At 48.6% G+C, this 18,035-nt stretch overlaps 1 protein-coding gene across 2 annotated transcripts; it reads left to right on the top strand.

The window, feature by feature from the left end:
- The first annotated feature begins 630 nt into the window (after window positions 1–630).
- Gsg1 (germ cell associated 1) lies at window positions 631–16,938 on the top strand. 2 transcript variants are annotated; one of them, XM_052175137.1, is made up of 6 exons: window positions 631–678; window positions 9,775–10,093; window positions 12,030–12,200; window positions 12,846–12,998; window positions 14,047–14,158; window positions 16,519–16,938. In XM_052175137.1, the coding sequence occupies exons 1-6, from the start codon at window positions 631–633 to the stop codon at window positions 16,862–16,864; spliced, it is 1,149 nt and encodes a 382-aa protein (XP_052031097.1). In that variant the 3' UTR covers window positions 16,865–16,938. The 2 variants fall into 2 exon arrangements, with proteins under 2 accessions (XP_052031097.1, XP_052031096.1); XM_052175136.1 differs by having other exon boundaries at window positions 11,958–12,200.
- The last annotated feature ends 1,097 nt before the right edge of the window (window positions 16,939–18,035 follow it).

Raw genomic sequence — 18,035 nt, 5'->3', positions numbered from 1 at the left:
AATGTGCTATTCTGGTGGCTGCTGGGGGGAGGGGATTGTCAGCTTTCACCCAGCATTGGATAAGAGTTCATTGTTATTGCTGTGTGTGTGTATTTCACTGTTTTGAATGGAGGCGTTAGAACATTTAAAGACATATGTGGCTCACAACCGTAACCCTCTTTGACAGCGCTTAGGCAAGCCTCACAAGTCAATGTGATCTGGTTGGCGCCACATGCTAGGCATCCCTAACCTTCAGATTCGTGTGTGAACGAACTCCCCAGATCTTTTTGCACACATTCAGCACCGACTGAAACACCTCTGGAGGCATCTGGCTTCTGAGAGGTGCAGAGTGGGTGCCCTTCTCCCTACCTGGTGTTTTTAGGGTTGGGCGAGGAGTGGGTGGGGCATCTGGGAGAGGGAACCCTGCCTGCTACTGTGACATCACAGAGTGAAGTCACAGTGACCCACCCCTCCCCAAGCTGGTGTCCTGCCTGAGGGGCATTCATCCCCTCCCAGCTCCCCACAGACCACCTCACCCCCTCTGCTGGCAAGAGGGGACCTGGTGCCTCCTCTCCCTCAACACCTGAGCCACCTAACAAGACCTGTCAGAGCAGAAACTGAGACACACCTCCTTCAGAACTGCACCGGTGAATGGTCAACTCCTGTCAGCTGACTCAAAATGTTTGTCTCACCCAGGAGGTAGGTATACCACTTTTGGAAATGTTGTGAAAACTGATTAACTTTATTTATTTCATTATTTGAGCCCCATCTCTAGTGGCATGAACACACACACACATATACAGCGCACACAGAGGGAGGAGTAATGTATAGTTCCTGAACAGTGAACAAGTGTGTTTGTTCAGAAGGCCAAGCTAGCCTAAGAGAGGGGCATTTGTGAGACTAAGACAGAGCTCAAAGCTCTCAAGAGCCAGCAGCGTGGGTTCAGGCGGCTTCCCTAAGTTCATAAAGAAGCCCTAAAAGTACCCGCCACCAACCATAGACTGGGGCAGCCCTTACAGATATAAACATGATAGCAAAAGGTGAGTCAGAGCTTGAAATCTTATTATCTTTTAGGACTGGTTCTCTAGAGAGGCGGCAGGGTTATGGGGAGGCCTGTCGGTTAACAGGGAGCTGAGAGATAGAAAGTACAGCATACTTAAGCCCTCGCCTCACTCTGCTTCACTCTGGAGACCCTTCCCCGATGCCACCCGAAATCTGTGGCTTTTGTTGAAAGTGTCTGCCTGCCCTTTGCTGTGTGGGCACATTCCTTCCAAAGCAGTGAGCCTCCTAGGGTAGCAGGATTGAATGCGGACTCAACCGTGTCTACATTTGTGATCTGGTGCAAATCAAAGATGGAATTCCAGCAGTACAGTGGAGATGCCTCTATACCTGGTGGGGTGCGAGGGCCTAGGGGGCAGTGAGCTAGTGAAGGGTCTAGCCCCCAGCCTGGTAGTTTGGGATGGTTTTTCCTTAGATTCCACTTTCCTTCCACCTCTTTAGATCTTCAGATCAAAACTGTACAGGACTCTCCACCTCCCCTGTCAGCCCGTGGGGAAGCAGGTAGGTAACCACTAGACCACAGATGTGTTGAGTCTACAAAAAAAAACGAGGCAGGCCTCCCTTACCCCTCCAGCAGAAAGAACCCGGAGAACCGTATTTTGGGGGTGGGGGGAACAGGGAAATGCTTGATTTGGGATTTGACAGCAACCAGGACACTTGTCCCGCCTGGTGTGTGAGGAATCTATCCCAGGATCCATTCTCTTCCCTGGGCTGGTCCTCGCCTGCATGATGGGTAGGCCAACCGGACGCAGGACCCACCCAAGGAAAAGAAAGAGGAAGAAACCTCGAGGTTCCTTGCCACACCCGTCCCACAAGTCCCAAGGCCCGCTGTGCAAGGGCGGGACTTTGCGGAAACAATTCAAAACACGCTCACTGGTGCGTCGCCATGGCAACCACGCCCGCTGCTAGGCAACTGGGGCGCCGTAGTAAACACCCGTCTGGAGGGTTACTCATGGGGAAGCATGGAGAAATTTCATCTGGCTCAGACACCGAGGCAGAGAGGGTGAAGAGAAGAGAAAGGGAAGGAAAATATGCAACGGAGTAGTGCACACTGGGGTGGCAAAGGGTGACCCTGTACTGTTTAGGGACAGCAGCATTCCTGACACCCCTGTTCCTCACCGAATCCTGCAGTCCCTAAGACACAGGGGCAGCCGGAGCCAGCCTGTCTTAGTAGTCACTCGCACGTGAAGGATTGCCCCACAGGAAGTGCAGATGTGGCTGTCCCACTGATTCATGGGACTTAGGGCATGGAAGAAAAGGGGGAGTGCGGGGGTGGGGGCTTCCTCTCCTGGAAATGACTGCCACAGCAAAAGCCTTCAAACAATTCCATGACAAAGCGGAAAGGGAAAGGCTGGAGGGAGGTCCCAAGTGTTTTCCTTTGGCCCTTCCCAGCATTTGTGACCCAACCTCGGGAGCACTTGGGGTGATGTGGGTACTTAGAACCCTGGTACAGTTGAGAATGGGAAGTCCCGAGTTAAACACAGTTATACAGTTGAGAGTCCGAGTTATACAGTTGAGAATGGGAAGTCCCGAGCGGGCATTTGAATTGAAAGGTCATAAACGACCTCTGGGAAACCTTTCTCAGTCTCATCAACGAAGGAGTTGGATGTCCCACAATATGCAATTAAAGTTTGGAAGGTTCGAGCCACTTCAAAATGAATCTAATCTGTACGGAATCACCTGTCTTGAAATAGACAGAACATTTCCAATCCGTCACTGCTATGAATGATGTTTGTCCTCTAGTCTGACTAAAGATAATACTGGTAATGAGATCATTGCTATTTTCTGAGATTTTGCTCATCGAAAAGCAGGAATGTTCCCACAGGTGGGAGGAAATGTATTGGCAGATCTGCCTGAAAACTCTGTGTCTGTGTAGAAGGGCCTCTGGTATGCTGTCAGCCCTCTGGGGTCTTTTTGTGACTCCCGTTGCCTTTCTATGAGAACTGGGAAGAGTGGTGTGTATTTGATGCTGTTTGGACACATGTTCTGTGTTCACGTCTTTGCCCCGTAGACTTCCCAACATGTGTGTATGAGCCCTGTTAGCTTTACAAACATCCTTGAAGACAGTGCTGGGGTCAGCAGTCTGTACTGACCCCATAGATGCATGTTTGACTTAGAGTCAAAGGCGCCTAACAAATATGGAAGGCACAGGAGTTCTGTGGAAGGCACAGGAGTTCTGTGGAAGGTGTACCCGTCAGAAGGTGGAGGTGCAGAGAGGAGAGCTGTTTACCCATCAGCCAGTGACAGCCAAGCACTTAGAGTCCACTCCAGCTTTTTGCTTGTTGAGTAACACAAAGGAATTACTTAATGAGTCCATGGGTCAAGAATTCTGGCCCCTGGGAGGACAGAGAAACTCTCTCGAGGCGGGGCAAACAAGATGTCTTAGGCAGAGAGCTTGAGGCACAAAAATGACTGATCCCTTAGCCCCAGGCTCAGGTATGGGGGAAGGTGAGCCCATAGCTCTCAATGAACGGTCTTAATCACCCCTAATCTGCAGCGGTGAACTTCCGCCTACAAAGGATGGGTGTCCTAAGACCATCAGTTCTCTTTATGAAGAGCTAGTAAAAATGGTTCCCTACAGTATAGAGAAGGCTGATTGAGAACCTTAGCATGTTAAGGTCAGTCCCAGGCCTTGGCACTGTGATGTCATGAATGCCCCATGGAAGTGAGACTTCTCATTAACAGTCCCAACACACCAAGTTTAAACACCTTGTCGAGATGCGGGATATTTGTATTTGTCTCCATATTGAGTTGTGAGCTTTTGAGACAAGCTTAATTAAATTTGTTACAGTTACCAGGAGTTAATTTTTTCTGTTTTAGGAGAAGAAAGGAAGGGGTTCGGGAAATAGCAAGCCCAAATTAAAATGAAAGAAATGAATCTGATGCTGGGGCCTGATTTTTTGTTGTTGTTGTTGTTGTAGTAGTTTTGTTTTGTTTTGTTTTGTTTTGTTTTTTAGCAAGGCAGAGAAACTTAGTTGCTTTTTCTTTTTTTTTTCTTTCTTTTTTCTATTTTTTTTTTTAAAGAGGAAATTGGACTTTGGGGCCTGAGGTCCTCAGAGAGAGGAAACTAAGACTGGTCACATCAGCAAGTACCCAGCCCAGCACCCTAGGAATGGGTGGATCAGAGCTGCTGTGGAGGCCTAAACTAATATTTTGGAACCCTTTAAGGAAAATAATACAAAATTATAAGTTTGGATTGGGCAACCGGCCCTTGGAAGCAGCTCAAATAAGTGAGGGGCCGGGGAGGTAGGGTTTCATTAGCTTCGTTCTGAACCCACCTCTGGGCCTCAGCATCCAACCCTGCCATCGCCACGCCCATCCCCTTTTCCCTGAAGAAGGCAAGCTTGAGGCAGTTAAGGCTTCGGGGGTGCGGTTTATGAGCAGAGGCAATAAAAACCAAAGACGTGGGGTTGTGCCAAGTGGTGACTCAAGGCGGGATATGAGACGTGTCTCCAAGTATTTGAAGGGTGGAAGCGGTAGAGAAGGAAGAAGAATTGGTCACTGTTCTCTGGTGGAGAGAGAATGGGGATGCGATTAAGCAGAGAAACATGTGCACAAAGCTTCACCAGGAAACGCTGGCTAACTGTATTTTCTGATACCGCGATGTTGCCTTTCCCATGGGAGGCATTTGAGGACCTATTGAGTCACTGAGAACTGGAACTGGCCACCAAAAATGAACTATAGGGAATAATGCTACAAAAGGTCCTGCCGGGAGCGCCTGGACAACCCCCAACGTTCATTCTCAACCCTGAATTCCATAAGGCTGACACATGGCAGTCTGTAGATTTGTATCGGGATGGAAGCCAATGGAAGGAAAGAGAGCAGTTCTGCGGAAAGAAGCAGCCTCTACCCACGTTGTGCTGACTGGTAGGGAAGGAAAGGGCAGGACAGAAGAAAATATGAGGGTATAGCGCCACCTAGCGGTATGAAGAAGCCATGCATCCTGGAAACCAGCCTATTCCAGAGCAAAATGGGACCTCAAAATTCTTGCCCCCTTCCCCCAAGCGAAAGTGAGTTGTGTCACAATGAATAAAGGGGTGCTTGGGTGACACATTTTTCGGGGGGGGGGGTCCTGAAAGATGGCTGAGCTGGCGAATGGACTTGTCACGAAGCCTGACAACCTGAATTTGATTTCTGGAACTCACATGGTAGAAAAAAGGAATCAACTCACAGAGTCCTCTTCCATACCTGTGCCATATACCTGCTTGCACGTGGACACACACACACACTAAAATGGAAAGGTCAAAAGAATTCTGGGTGGCAGTGGTGCACGCCTTTAATCCCAGCACTCAGAAGGAGGCAGAGGAAGGTGGGTCCCTGAGTTAGAGACCAGCCTGGTCTACAACTTCCAGGACAGGGCTACACAGAGAAACCCTGTCTCTTTGGGGGAGGGGAATGGAGGGCATCTACATTCTGGGTAGAAAGAAGAGAGTAGCTGACACACATACATGCACACACTATATACATATGTACTATATATACATATATGTGTGTATGCGTATATATATACACATACACACATGTACAATTCTGAGGACAGAATGCTCTGTGCTTCTAGAGACTGCCAAGAGGATGGAAAGATGTGACCCACTCCTTAATGGTTGGTTAGATTCCTTATTATTGCTGCTTTTGCTGCTGTCATACTTTGTTTGGAGAAAATAAAAAGATGTTCATTTCTTGCTTGAAAGTTGGAAAAGAAAGTTCTAGGGCCGTCGGACCCTGGGCTTTTCCCCAGATCTTCCATCCTGTTCTCTCACACCTCATCCTCATCCTCACCCCCACCCAACACACTCAACCTGAGAGGAGAGAAGCAACTGTTGATGAACTGCGTAGAAAATGGAAGCGGCACACTGAACAAGCCAGTGGGCTATCTGTGGCTCCTCAAGCCAGTGGGCTATCTGTGGCTCCTGAAGCTTCCACACTGCAGAGCCTAAAGCTGATTCCTGCGGGACTCAGAAGTCACAGCGGATCGATATGTTGTGTATATCGCCATAGAAGTCAAGCCCTGACCGGCCACACTCCTTACTAGAGAACAAGAGGCAGAGGGGACATCAGTCACCCTTTGTTTTTACAGAATGTCCCCTCTGCAAATGCAGATCCGTGCTGCTCTGGCCTCTGGCATAATCTCTGAGAACAGCTGGGCTGTGATTACCCTGTCAATTATTAAATGTTCATAGCGTAGCGGCATTTAATCAAGAGGCATTTCTCAAACTACTAGAAGGGGAGGGTTGGGAAGGCAAGGGAGGAGGGAGGGAATTCAGCCTTCTCTCTTGCTACTTTGCACCGAAGAGATTTGTACAGACGGAACCCGTCCACTCTTCCAGACAGGCTACAAGACGCTGACCATGGCCAAGGTAACCAGCTTCCTCCTTTGATTTCGCAGGAGAAACCTTAGCGCTTAGCTCAAGAAGTACACTGGCTGTCCTTGTTATCAGATACTAATGCCAGACATGACCATAGATGTACCACTTCTGCTCTGTCTCTTCAAGAGAGTAGAGGGTCACCTTGGGAAGGGAATCTGTCAGCAGATGCAAAGGAAGCGCTCTTAGGCTCTGTCACTCTCAAGCCATGTTAAGAAAACTTATGAAGTGAGATTTGTTCTTCCAATTTGAAGTATCGGCTGTAGAGAAAAGTCATGTAACGAAGGATGCCGTAAGGGGGATGGTAATCGTTGCAAGGTGTCCCGAGTGAGATGTCCGTTTAACTGTCAGTCTGGGTCCGGGGAGGCTCAGTAGAGTGTGCGCCTAGCATTTACAATCCTGAACAATGGTGGCACACACACACACACACACACACACACACACACGAGTTCTAGCACATGAGAGGCGGGGCAGGAGGATCCAAGATCACCTTCAAGGCACAAAGCTGTATAGTCAGATGGAGGTCACAGCCGACCTGAGACCCCGTCTCCGACACATGGGGACAGAAGAGAGCAGCGTCTGTCCGTGGAGGGTCTCCTTTCCGGGAGAGCCCCGCTGAGTCATTTCAGGTTGTTCATCCTTTATTTCTCAAATTATTTCTTTCATTATCCGCTTGGCGTCTTGGTTGAGGCTATAAGGTATACATACGTCTCTGAGGTAAGCCTCAATATTCTTTATTTCGGAATAACCTGGAGGAACATAGGTAAATACATGACTTGAAATGGATTAATGATGAAGCCAAGAGCTGATCTGGTACGGTAGGTTAGCAGGCGACTTTCCAAACCAATTAAGGCTGAACACCCTGTTAAGATAGAGCCCTCGGGTGGAGGGTGGAATTGCCACGATCCTCAGGTTTGGTCTTTTTATAGAATGATTAGAGAAGATATTTTTCCTGCAAGATCTTTCCTGTTCAAGCTATGGCTATCAGACAATGAGAAAGGACAGCCACCTCAGAAACGCTCATACATCACGTCTAATGCCACAGTTTTCACAGGAGCTAAGATATTGGGCCAACCTACATGACCATCATAGATGAGTAAGGAAACTCTGTCGTGCTTACCTAATGCAATTGTATTCATCTGTGAGGGAAAATTAAATCACGAAATTGGGAGGAAAATATATGGAAGTGGACACATATATTGTGAAATAAGCAAACCCAGAAGAAGAAGAAGAAAAAAAAAACCCTGTTTTCTCTCATGTGCAGATGCTAGCTAGATTCTGATTATTGTATATATAATACAATTTTGTGGACCATAAAGGGGATCGTGCGGAGAAAAACCCCAAACGGAGGCAGTGAGTGGGTAGCAGGATGGAAGTGGGGACGGGCGAGAAAGTTGGTGGCAGAGGGCGGTGACGTGGGAACAAAGAGCAAGAGCAGAGGGCAATGCCACCATGAAGCCTACTACGTTGGCTGCTAATTTATGAAAATCAATAAATAAAATACTCAGCAAGGGCAGCTCACGGGGCTGGAATGAGGGTGGGAGCCGATAGTTTTGGAGACGAAAAAGAACTTAACGTCTTTGAGCGCGTGGAACAAACCGCAAGTGACAGTGGGTCCTGGCAAGCCACGATCCCTCCTGCTCCTAGACGGGGTGAGTCATTCACTTGTTTGTCCTCAGTCTATGTCATCCTGAGTCTTACAAAGACTGGTGTTTCTTGGTGGAGTTAATGTATTGAATACTTTTTTTAAAAAATCACATTAGCATATTGGTTTCCAGAAGTCATTTATTCTTACATTATATGGTTTGGAGATTTGTATACATGGTCACTGTCACGTTTGCATGGTGTGTGGTATGCAGTACTTCCATCCCTGGAGATTCTGAAGAACACACAGGGTCATAGTCATAAGCTGTTAGATGTAGATTCTGCTAATCTGGAGTATGCAGAGATTGATTATTTGCCTGTGATGTCATTTACATCCTTAAGCTAAGCAGATTTGGGCCTGATTAATTCTGATAGGACAGAGCCCGGGGAAGCTCAAGATGGTCCGCCTTAAGAACCATCTGGAAACGAAGCAGACGCTTCCTTTCTGCCCCCCAGCTATTAAAGAACCTTATGATGCTCAAAACTGACCACGACTATTCTTCTAAATCAAATTCAATTCAAATCACATAATCACAATGAAATTGATATGGTTAACACCGGTCTTTATTTTTGAGACAGGATCTGAGGTAGCCCAGGCTGGCTTCAGAGTATCTAGGAATGATCTTCCTGCCCCTCCTCAAGTACTGGGCCCTCAGGGATGCACCACCACACTGGATGCAGATAGTGCTGGGGATGACACCAGGTCCGTGTGTACTAAACAAGCATTCTCAAAATGAGGTGCACACACTCTGCCGTCTTTTACTGTGAAGGCATCAGGAGTTCCAACTGCTTCCCCTGGCAGGGGAGGGGGGCAGCTGGACCATACACACACCGTTGAGTTATAATCCATGGAGTTGCGAGGAGTTATTTAAATAGGTAAAGAGTAAACCTATTTATAGGGAAACAAAACTGGCGAGCAACTTGATAAACAAAATAAGGCAGACTCAGACAAATATTGTATTTTCTCTTACACATACAAATACAAATTTTATATATATACATATATATATTTGTCTATAGGATACAAAAGCAGAAGGGGACTGTGGACAAATGAAAAGACAGAAGAAGGAATCTGAATAACAGATAACAGAAAGGGCTGGGGGCAAATATAAGCAAAATATAAAGACCTATGTATGAAAATATTACCATAAACACACTACATGAACAAACAATTATAAAAAGTACACAGAAGGAGGCTGACAGCTCAGAGCATTAGCAATGAGCCACCCTTGTCCCCGCGCTGCCTCTGCGGAGCCTGAGGAGACACACGCTCAGTGGGGCCCTGGGGAGGTCTTTGCCTGCCAGAAGCCAGGCAAACAGGAACTCTCCTGCCTCCTAAGGCAGATAGGTAAGGTGCTGCCCAGCTCACATCCAATCCACTCTGACTTTAGAATCTCCCGTCATCACGTCTCCCATCTGGTATCACCTTCATCCCTCTGTAAACCTGTCCAGTGTCCATCCAGCCGTCACTGTGCCTATGAAAGTCACTGCTGCTCTGCAGGAGCTACACAGGGTCCCATTTGATGAGGACCGTCACTGCAGTACTTGCTCCTGGCCACAGAGAAGCATGGCTTCCACGGGGCTCCTGGAGAAAGTGCTCATGTGGCAGGCTTTGCCCATCCACGCTGAAGGAAAGAAGAGTGAGAGGGGCCCTGGGAGCACCCCGAGCGGGGCCCTGGGAGCACCCTCTCCAACTCTGTCCTCCCCACCCCCTCCCGCTTGTGTGTTGCAGATGGAGTTCCAGAAGGGTTCCTCTGAGCAGCGGACCTTCATATCTGCCATCCTCAACATGCTATCACTCGGCCTCTCCACAGCATCCCTGCTCAGCAGCGAGTGGTTTGTGGGCACACAGAAGGTGCCCAAGCCCCTGTGCGGGCAAAGTCTGGCAGCCAAGTGCTTTGACATGCCGATGTCCTTGGATGGGGGCATCACCAACACATCAGCCAAGGAGGTGGTACAATACACCTGGGAGACTGGGGATGACCGCTTCTCCTTCCTTGCCTTCCGCAGTGGCATGTGGCTATCCTGTGAGGAAACCATGGAAGAGCCAGGTGATTCCCTCACCCCGGCTGCACGGCCTGATCTGCTTTCTCAATTACATACTTCTTTGTGTTGTGTATGGGTATGTACAGGGTGGTATGCGCATGCCCGTGCACGTGGAGGTTGGAGGGCAACGTGCAGGAATCCATCCTCTCCTCCCAGCATGTGAGGCCAGGGGATCAAATTCAAGTAATCAGGTTTGGCAAGCATGCATTGAGCCACCTCACCTGCCTTTAAAGAGAAAAGTGGTTATCGAGACATTACCTCAATTGGTAGTCCAGGCTGTCCTAGAATTCACGATGTAGACCTGGCTGACCTAGAATTTGCCACCCTTCTCCCGCCTTGAGTACTGATATGAGCCCCCATACCAGGCTAAGACAGGCAATCTTAGGATCTTATGCAGACTAAGAAACCCCATGGTGCTGAGAAGAGTCGGAGCAGCAACGGGAAGGTGTGCACTTCCCTGGGCTCTGTCCTATCAGAATTAATCAGGCCCAAACCTTCATGGGCCTCACGCCCAAACGCGCCCTGTTCCCTCTCCGTGGCCCCTTTAACACAGCCAAAAGGCCCCGAGGCTTCTCATCTTCTCTAACGTCAGCAGACGTGGTTTTACCACATGTCGGCCCTTAGACTTTGAGACCTGATACTTTAGAATCATTAGAATCTTTCTTCAAGTGGGCTACCATTGCTGCTTAGAAACAACCTTAGCTTTTACCTCTGCATGAACAGTTTCATCTCAGTAGGCCTTGATGGTCCTGTTAGGTGAAGGGCTGAGGTACATCACACCTAAATCCTCCTTCCTTTTTGGCTAAGTGTTAGTGTTGCAATTTAAAAGGTAAGGGGAAACTATAGCAGAATACTGCTATAGATAGAACCAACTCTCGAGAGACTGAGGCAGGAGGATGAGGAGGATGAGGAAGACCTGAGCTACATGGTGATTTTTAAGAGCATACTGGACTATCTAGTGAGACAGTCTTTAAAAAATGAGTTGGACATGTAGTGCTGGAGTTGAATAGTCTGCATGTGCAAGCCCTGTGTTGGTTCCTAGGATTTCAAAATGGATGGATGGATGGGTGGAAGGATGGATGGATGGATAGATGGATGGATGGACAGATGAATGGATAGAAAGAGATTCATACATACATACATACATACATATATAGATAATGTAGAAGATAGATAGATAGATAGATAGATAGATAGATAGATAGATAGATAGATAGACAGACTGACTTTAGGATGCCCTGGAGGAACTACAGACAGATGTTTCCAAGTCTCTTGTCACTTACTGCAAAATCACTGTTCAATTCACACCAGCCAGTGTGTGTGCCTTGGATCGGAAAGAATGGCTCCTATAGCCTGCCTCCACCTCCTCTTCTTCCCCATTCAGAATATTTAAAAGTCACTGAGGCCTAGGAAAAGTTCTAAAACCTGAGATCATGTTCAATTTGATATTAAAATTTCCACCAAGTGGGCTAAGGGGAAAAAAAACATGGAAGAAAAATAAAAATGAGTGAGGTATGCGAAAGGGAGAGGGGAGAGGAGAGACAGAAAGAGAGAGAGAGAGAGAGAGAGAGAGAGAGAGAGAGAGAGATTGAGGATGCTCATCACCTCCATCCATGTGGTACTTGACACTGTCCCAGCCACAATTCTACAAATAGTGTTGGTCCAGCAGCCAAAGGACTTGTTAACATCAAGACAGGAAACTGAAGTTCTGACCTAGGTAGATGCATCCTCTTCACAATCAGAGATGAAGGCCAGAAAATGAGTCTCGGAGGCCTCAGTCATTGGTGCTTTCACTCCCGTTTTCAAACTAAGGCATCACCTGAATGAACAGTGCTCTGAGCTCCTCAGAGGCTCTCAGGGCAGATGGAGCCGGCTGGTGGGAAGCCTCCACCCCACAGTTCCCAGAAGCGCCTTGTAATGCTGACCCTTTGTGCGTTTCAGGGGAGAAGTGCCGACGTTTCCATGAACTCACACCACCAGCCCAGAGAGGTGAGAAAGGACTACTGGAACTTGCCGCGTTGCAAGGCTCATGTCACCCCGCTCTCCGATCTGGAGGGGAGTGGTTAATAGAGAAGGCTTCTCTCCTCCACCTCCCCTGGGGGCCCGTGGCAAGTACGTGCTCTTCACTGTAGACCTGGGCCTCTCTGGATCTAAACTGTACTGTGATCTCCTTTCTCTACCTCAGAGCCCCACAGGCTGACAGGAATTCCTCCTGCAGCTGTCTCTCACATGTGGGAATGCAACTGACAAATCAAAAGGCACTTCTTTCCTCCCTGTGTTCTTCCTGTTACAGGGGGAGGGAGGGGATATTTAGCTTTGGTTTTGTTACTTTGAGTCAGGGTCTCTGTAGCTGGGCTAGCCTTGAGAAGTCCCTCTCTTCCTGACTCCACCACCCTCTTAGTGGGGCTACAGGTGGATGCTGCCTCATCCTTACTAGGTAGTTTTTCCTTTTACTAAAAGAAGAGACAGGTCCAGAAAATAAAACCACATGCCCAATTTAAAGAGAAAGACCAGAGTGATGATTAGCACAGGGTTTGTGAAAATGGAGGAGTCTGTTTCACAGTGAAACGTAGCAGTGTGCACAGTCCCATCACGCGTGTGACACGGTGTGATGCACAGGGTCCCCGTGGACGACGGGTGCTTGTTTCCGCTGTCTCTCTCTTCCTGTTCCTCTGGGCCTCTGACTTCTAGTGGGCGCACGTGTCCACAGTGGTTGCTCACCGTCTGGGTGGGGTTTCTTTTCCTGGCTCCTCGCAGAGGTCCTCTGGTTGTCACTGGGAGCCCAAACTGCCTATATCGGACTTCAATTCATCAGCTTCCTCCTGCTACTGACAGATCTGCTGCTCACCAGTAACCCTGGCTGTGGGCTCAAGCTAAGCGCCTTTGCAGCCGTCTCCCTGGTCCTGTCAGGTGAGTGACCATGCAGCGGCAGAGTGCGCCCCCTCTCCGGGCTCCTTTGACTGTTTCCCTTTTTGTTTTGCTCATTCTGTGAGAACAGGGACCAGAGCCATCCCACCAGAGGCTAGGTTAGACAGTAGCGGACATATAGCTGGCTGGGATTAGCGGTGTGTAGCACCGTGACTTGGTTCGCAGGGGTCAGTGTGAAGTGCCACCTTCAAGGCTTGGACCTTTGTCCCCCGAGAGGAGGAAAGGAGTGGGGAGCAAGAAGAGAAGCTGAGGTGGGCGGGCGAGGCGGGTAGGGGCCCGGAAGATGACTCAGTGGGTAAGATGCCTGTTGCTCCAGTTGGGGACCTGAGTTAGAATCTCCAGCACCACATAGAAAACTGAACATGACCTCTTGACCTGCGGGCCCAGTGCTGGACGTGGGAGTTTCAGAGAGAAGCATCACTAAGGCTTGCTGGCCAGCCTGCCTGGGCAAAGAGCAGTGAGCTCTGAATTCAGCAAGGGACCTTGAGGGACTAAGAGAAAGCCTGAGGACCCTTGCGCATATATGCATGCACACTCATGCATACAATCATGCAGCGAGAGGTGGCAGAACATACTGTCCAGTTCTCGAAGTCTTTAAGTTGAGGCAGCGTGTGAAACTGTGCGTTCCGTCCTTCAGACGTGCGATCGCTTTTAGGTTTGCAAGCTTTCTCAACATGTAAAACTTTTGGCTGGCTTTACTTTCCAACCAGAATACATAGCTTTATCATACAGTCACCATTGGTTAAAATTCAAAGTGAAATAAAATCACACACACACACACACACACACACACACACACACACACACAGTGAAGACCAATGTGTAGGAAGAACTCAAAATGAGCAGTAGCCATGAGAGCAACTCGGATATTGTCATGGCCTTGTCAATATGGCATACGAGGAGACGCCCCTCCCATAGTCTCCCACAAAATGTGATGGCAAAGGAGCCATGGGTGTCTGGAGCAGACTGACCCCGGTGCCAAGAGCTGGATGCCACACGAGCCTCTGCTTTCTTGTCCCTCCTGCCATAGGCCTTCTGGGGATGGTGGCACATATGCTCTATTCCCAAGTCTTCCAGGCAACCGCCAACTTAGGACCGGAGGACTGGAGACCACACTCTTGGAATTACGGCTGGGCTTTCTAGTAAGTAATCAATCCTGTGACCTGGAACCTTCTCCAAGTCCCCCACATCCATCAGTCAAATGCAGAGCAGAACGGGGAGGGGGGGGACACCTCTGTCCCTCTCTCTCTCTCTCTCTCTCTCTCTCTCTCTCTCTCTCTCTCTCTCTCTCTCTCTCTCTCTCTCTCTCTCTCTCTCTCTGAGGGTGCACAGAACATTCTTCTCTCATGCTTTGAGGATGCAATCTGGTCCAGCCTTTCTGCTTAGCTGCTGTAACAGCTGCTTCTTTGTCCGATTTACTTACCGTCCTTGAGCAGCCAAGCTGGTTTTATGGCTTGTGAAAACTACACTTCATGTTCTATATTTTACGACTCAGGGTATTAGAGAAACATGGGCAATAATTATAATCTTGAAATTTGGATTGAATTCCTTCTGAGCCATCGATGATCCTCAACTGAAACCTCTTGCATCTAGTATATACACCCTGACTCCAAGAGTAGCTTCTTCCTAACTCCAGAGTTTCAAATTCTACTGAACTTGCTAGAAATGTAACCATATGACACAAGCTGAAACCACAAGGTCGGTGCTGGAGTTCAAAGTATCTGCACAATCGGAGCTTCAACCAACACCAACCCCAGTGGCCTCGCACAATACCGTTTCCTTCCACACTCTGGCCATAAACACAAAGGGCTCAATCATTTCAAATTTCTCTTGTGGGGCAAGAGATACAGCTCATGTTGCCCAAGTTAGCCAGCAACTACGTAGCCAAGGCTGGCCATGGACTCCTGATTCTCCTGCCTCCGCTTGCCAAGTGCTGGGATGACAGGTGTGGACCACCTTCCACGCATCAAGCTGAATGTTACCTTTACTCAGAGTCCTTCCGCCTTCAGGAGTCCTTTCTCACTTTTCCTGAATAAACCTACATTAGATCTGCTATTAAAAAAAAAAAAAAAAAAAGCCAAGGGCTAACGGCACAGAAAACACTATGCTGGACTCACATTTCCTTCAGAATGAAGGTGCAGTGGGGCTTTTCCACATCGGGGCCTATCCATTTCCTCAAGCTGCAATGTTTTCCCCTTATTCTATTCTATTCTATTCTATTCTATTCTATTCTATTCTATTCTATTCTATTCTATTCTATTCTATTCTATTCTATTCTGTTGTTGTTGTTGTTGTTGTTTGTTTGTTGTTTTTTCAATCAGGGTTTCTCTGTGTAGCCCTGGCTGTCCTGGACTTGCTTTGTAGACCAGGCTGTCCTGGAACTCACGGATCTGCCTGCCTCTGCCTTTACTTCCCAAGTGCTGTGACTAAAGGCGTGGGCCACCTACGGAACCATAAGGACCTGAGTTTGAATTCCTAGGACCCACGTAGAAGGCAGACACAGTAGCACATGTCTATAACCCCTATGGGCTATAGATCAGGAGGCACAGGGCACGGAGAGCTCCTGGAAGCTCGTAGGCCAGGTACCCTGTGTACTTAGTGGCAAACAACAAAAGACATGTAGCCTCACATGAGGTGGACTGCACACAGACACAAAAACACACACAGCGACACACACAAAGACACAGGGAGCTCTGGGGCTCAGGCTGCAGGGTATCCACTGTCAGGGACAACCAACAGCCTTTGGCCACCAGGCATCTGGTCCTAACCTCACAAAACCTCCTGTTCCCTAGGCTTCCCAGAATGACAGGGAGATTTAGGGGTTTGGCTTCCCGAGTCTTTAGGAACGTGTTTGCTGTCCTTCCCTGCAATGCTTTCTCCTTTCTCGGATCCACCCGGCTTCTCTTCACACCCAACGTCCACTGTAAATGACCCCGTGCCAAGAACCGCAATATCCGTAATAACTGAATCCCACTAGAGCAAAAGGTGACCCCTTTAGAGCTGTAGTAAGATGTTTTCATGAATGACTCAAAAGGCTCAACTTGGGAACAATCGGGTTCAAACAACGTTGAGCACTGGAGGGAAGGTTACTCCAGGATCAGGGTGAAGGGATCTCTTTGGCAAAGGGCATGATGGGAGAAAAGGGGTGAGGGGTGCATCCGAGCTTTCCCACCACATAGATCAGAGCCTTTAGTCTGTGTGATCTAGGAAATTTTATAGGGGTAAACAGACAGACACACCACACAGGAGGCATCAAAGCATGGCTGTCAGTGGCAAGTGGTAGAATTCAGTGCAATAGATCTCCTGTTTTTACTCTGAGCACAAAACTAAGGCCGATGAAGTCCTCTGTCTGGTCTCTGTCCTTTACAGTAACGTGGGAGAAGGCAATATACTCAGGTCCCCTTATCGCCCTAAAGACAGTGTCTAGCCTGTGGCAGAACACATGGTGCTTTTCTTTCCGGAATGAAGGCTCTTACTGACCGTCCTTTGTGTTTGCCCCTAGCACGGCCTGGGTTTCCTTCACCTGCTGCATGGCGTCAGCTGTCACCACCTTCAACACCTACACGAGGATGGTGCTAGAGTTCAAGTGCAGGCACAGTAAGAGCTTTAACACCAACCCCAGTTGCCTGGCGCAGCACCACCGCTGTCTCCTCCCTTCGCTGACATGCGCATGTGCGGCCCCTGCGGGGGACCCTCTGACCAGTTGCCGTCGGTACCCCAGCCATCCCATCCGCTCGGTCTCCGAAGGTATAGACCTCTACTCAGCACTACAGGACAAGGAGTTTCAACAGGGGATAAGCCAGGAGCTACCGGAAGCGGCCGAGTCATCCGTAGAAGAGCAGTGTTAGGAGTTAAGTGGGTTTGGGAAACAGGCTAAGCCCTACCATAAGTGTCGTTCGCTATCAACATCTGCCTAAGCAAACACGTCTCCCGAGCCTTATTCTTAGAAACTAAGAGTAAGAGAACCTCCCTGCGCCTCCCACTGCTGGGATGTAAAGGTAGGCACCACCACTACCCAGAAGGCATTGCTCTGCCTCCTTCCCCTTTCAACTGTTTCGCCCTATCCATCTCCCATCCCGTGTCTCCAGAACCATCTTCCCTGATTGCTTAAGGCAGGTTTTAGACTACACACTGCATATTAAAAGGGCAAGTGTAAAATGGTTCCTACCTTTAAGAGTCTGGTAAAGCGAGCTCAGCTGTCTGGAAGTTGAAGAAACGCAGCTAAGCAGTCTGACGGTACCTTATCTGTGATATACTAGGATTCTTCTGGAAGTCACGCACAGAAATATGGAGACGCTGTTGAGGGCGTTCTGCGCACTTGTATTGCAAGGATCTTGAATGCTCATTGTAGCTCGTAAAGCATGGTTAATTGGGCTGGTTATAGCGTTGCAAAGAAGGCTCAGTGGTTCAGAGCACTGGCTGTTCTTCCAGAGGACCGGTATTCCACTCATGGTGGCTAACCCCTGTAACTCCAGCTCCGGAGGATCTAACGTCCTCTCCTGGCCTCCACAGGCATACCCACGCACATACAGCCAGACATACAGGCAGGCAAACCACCCATCCACACACAGAATAAATCTTTAAAAAAACATTTAAAAAAAATAGGCTGGTTAATTAAATGACTCAGTGGTTAAGTTTGCTGCACACGCCTGACAGCCTGAAGTTGGTTCCTGGATCCTGCAGTGGAAGGAAACTGGCTCTAAAAGTAGTCTTCTAACATCTGCACGCATACAATAGTAAAATTTTAAAATTAAAAACTTGGTGAAATAATGGCCCTAGAAGCCATTAGGAACGTAGTATAATTCATGGGGGTTTGTATAGTCTATGCATCAGGCTCCCTTCTAGACATGGCCTCCTGGGTTCCTAGAGGAGACTCGTGCTATGAATGAGACTGAGGGCGTGCATGTTCCCCTGCGGAGACCCAACGGCTCACTCATCTCAGAAACTGGTCCCACTGTTTTCCTCCACAAACGGTGCCGGCCGTCATCCTGGTTAGCAAGAATGAGAATGGACACGTGT

The sequence above is a fragment of the Apodemus sylvaticus genome, chromosome 2 (assembly GCF_947179515.1).
Source record: "Apodemus sylvaticus chromosome 2, mApoSyl1.1, whole genome shotgun sequence".
In the NCBI taxonomy this organism is placed as follows: Eukaryota; Metazoa; Chordata; class Mammalia; order Rodentia; family Muridae; genus Apodemus; species Apodemus sylvaticus.
Note: the sequence above shows the minus strand (reverse complement) of the source record. Positions and strands in the feature narration are given on the sequence as shown.

Excerpts from the sequence above, each read along its gene's own strand:
- Gsg1 (XM_052175136.1), top strand. The coding sequence starts at position 631 with ATGGTCAACTCCTGTCAGCTGACTCAAAATGTTTGTCTCACCCAGGAG. Across the intron at positions 12,201-12,845 it reads CCCCTGGGGGCCCGTGGCAA|AGGTCCTCTGGTTGTCACTG; the intron begins GTACGTGCTCTT and ends GGCTCCTCGCAG. Across the intron at positions 12,999-14,046 it reads CGTCTCCCTGGTCCTGTCAG|GCCTTCTGGGGATGGTGGCA; the intron begins GTGAGTGACCAT and ends CTCCTGCCATAG.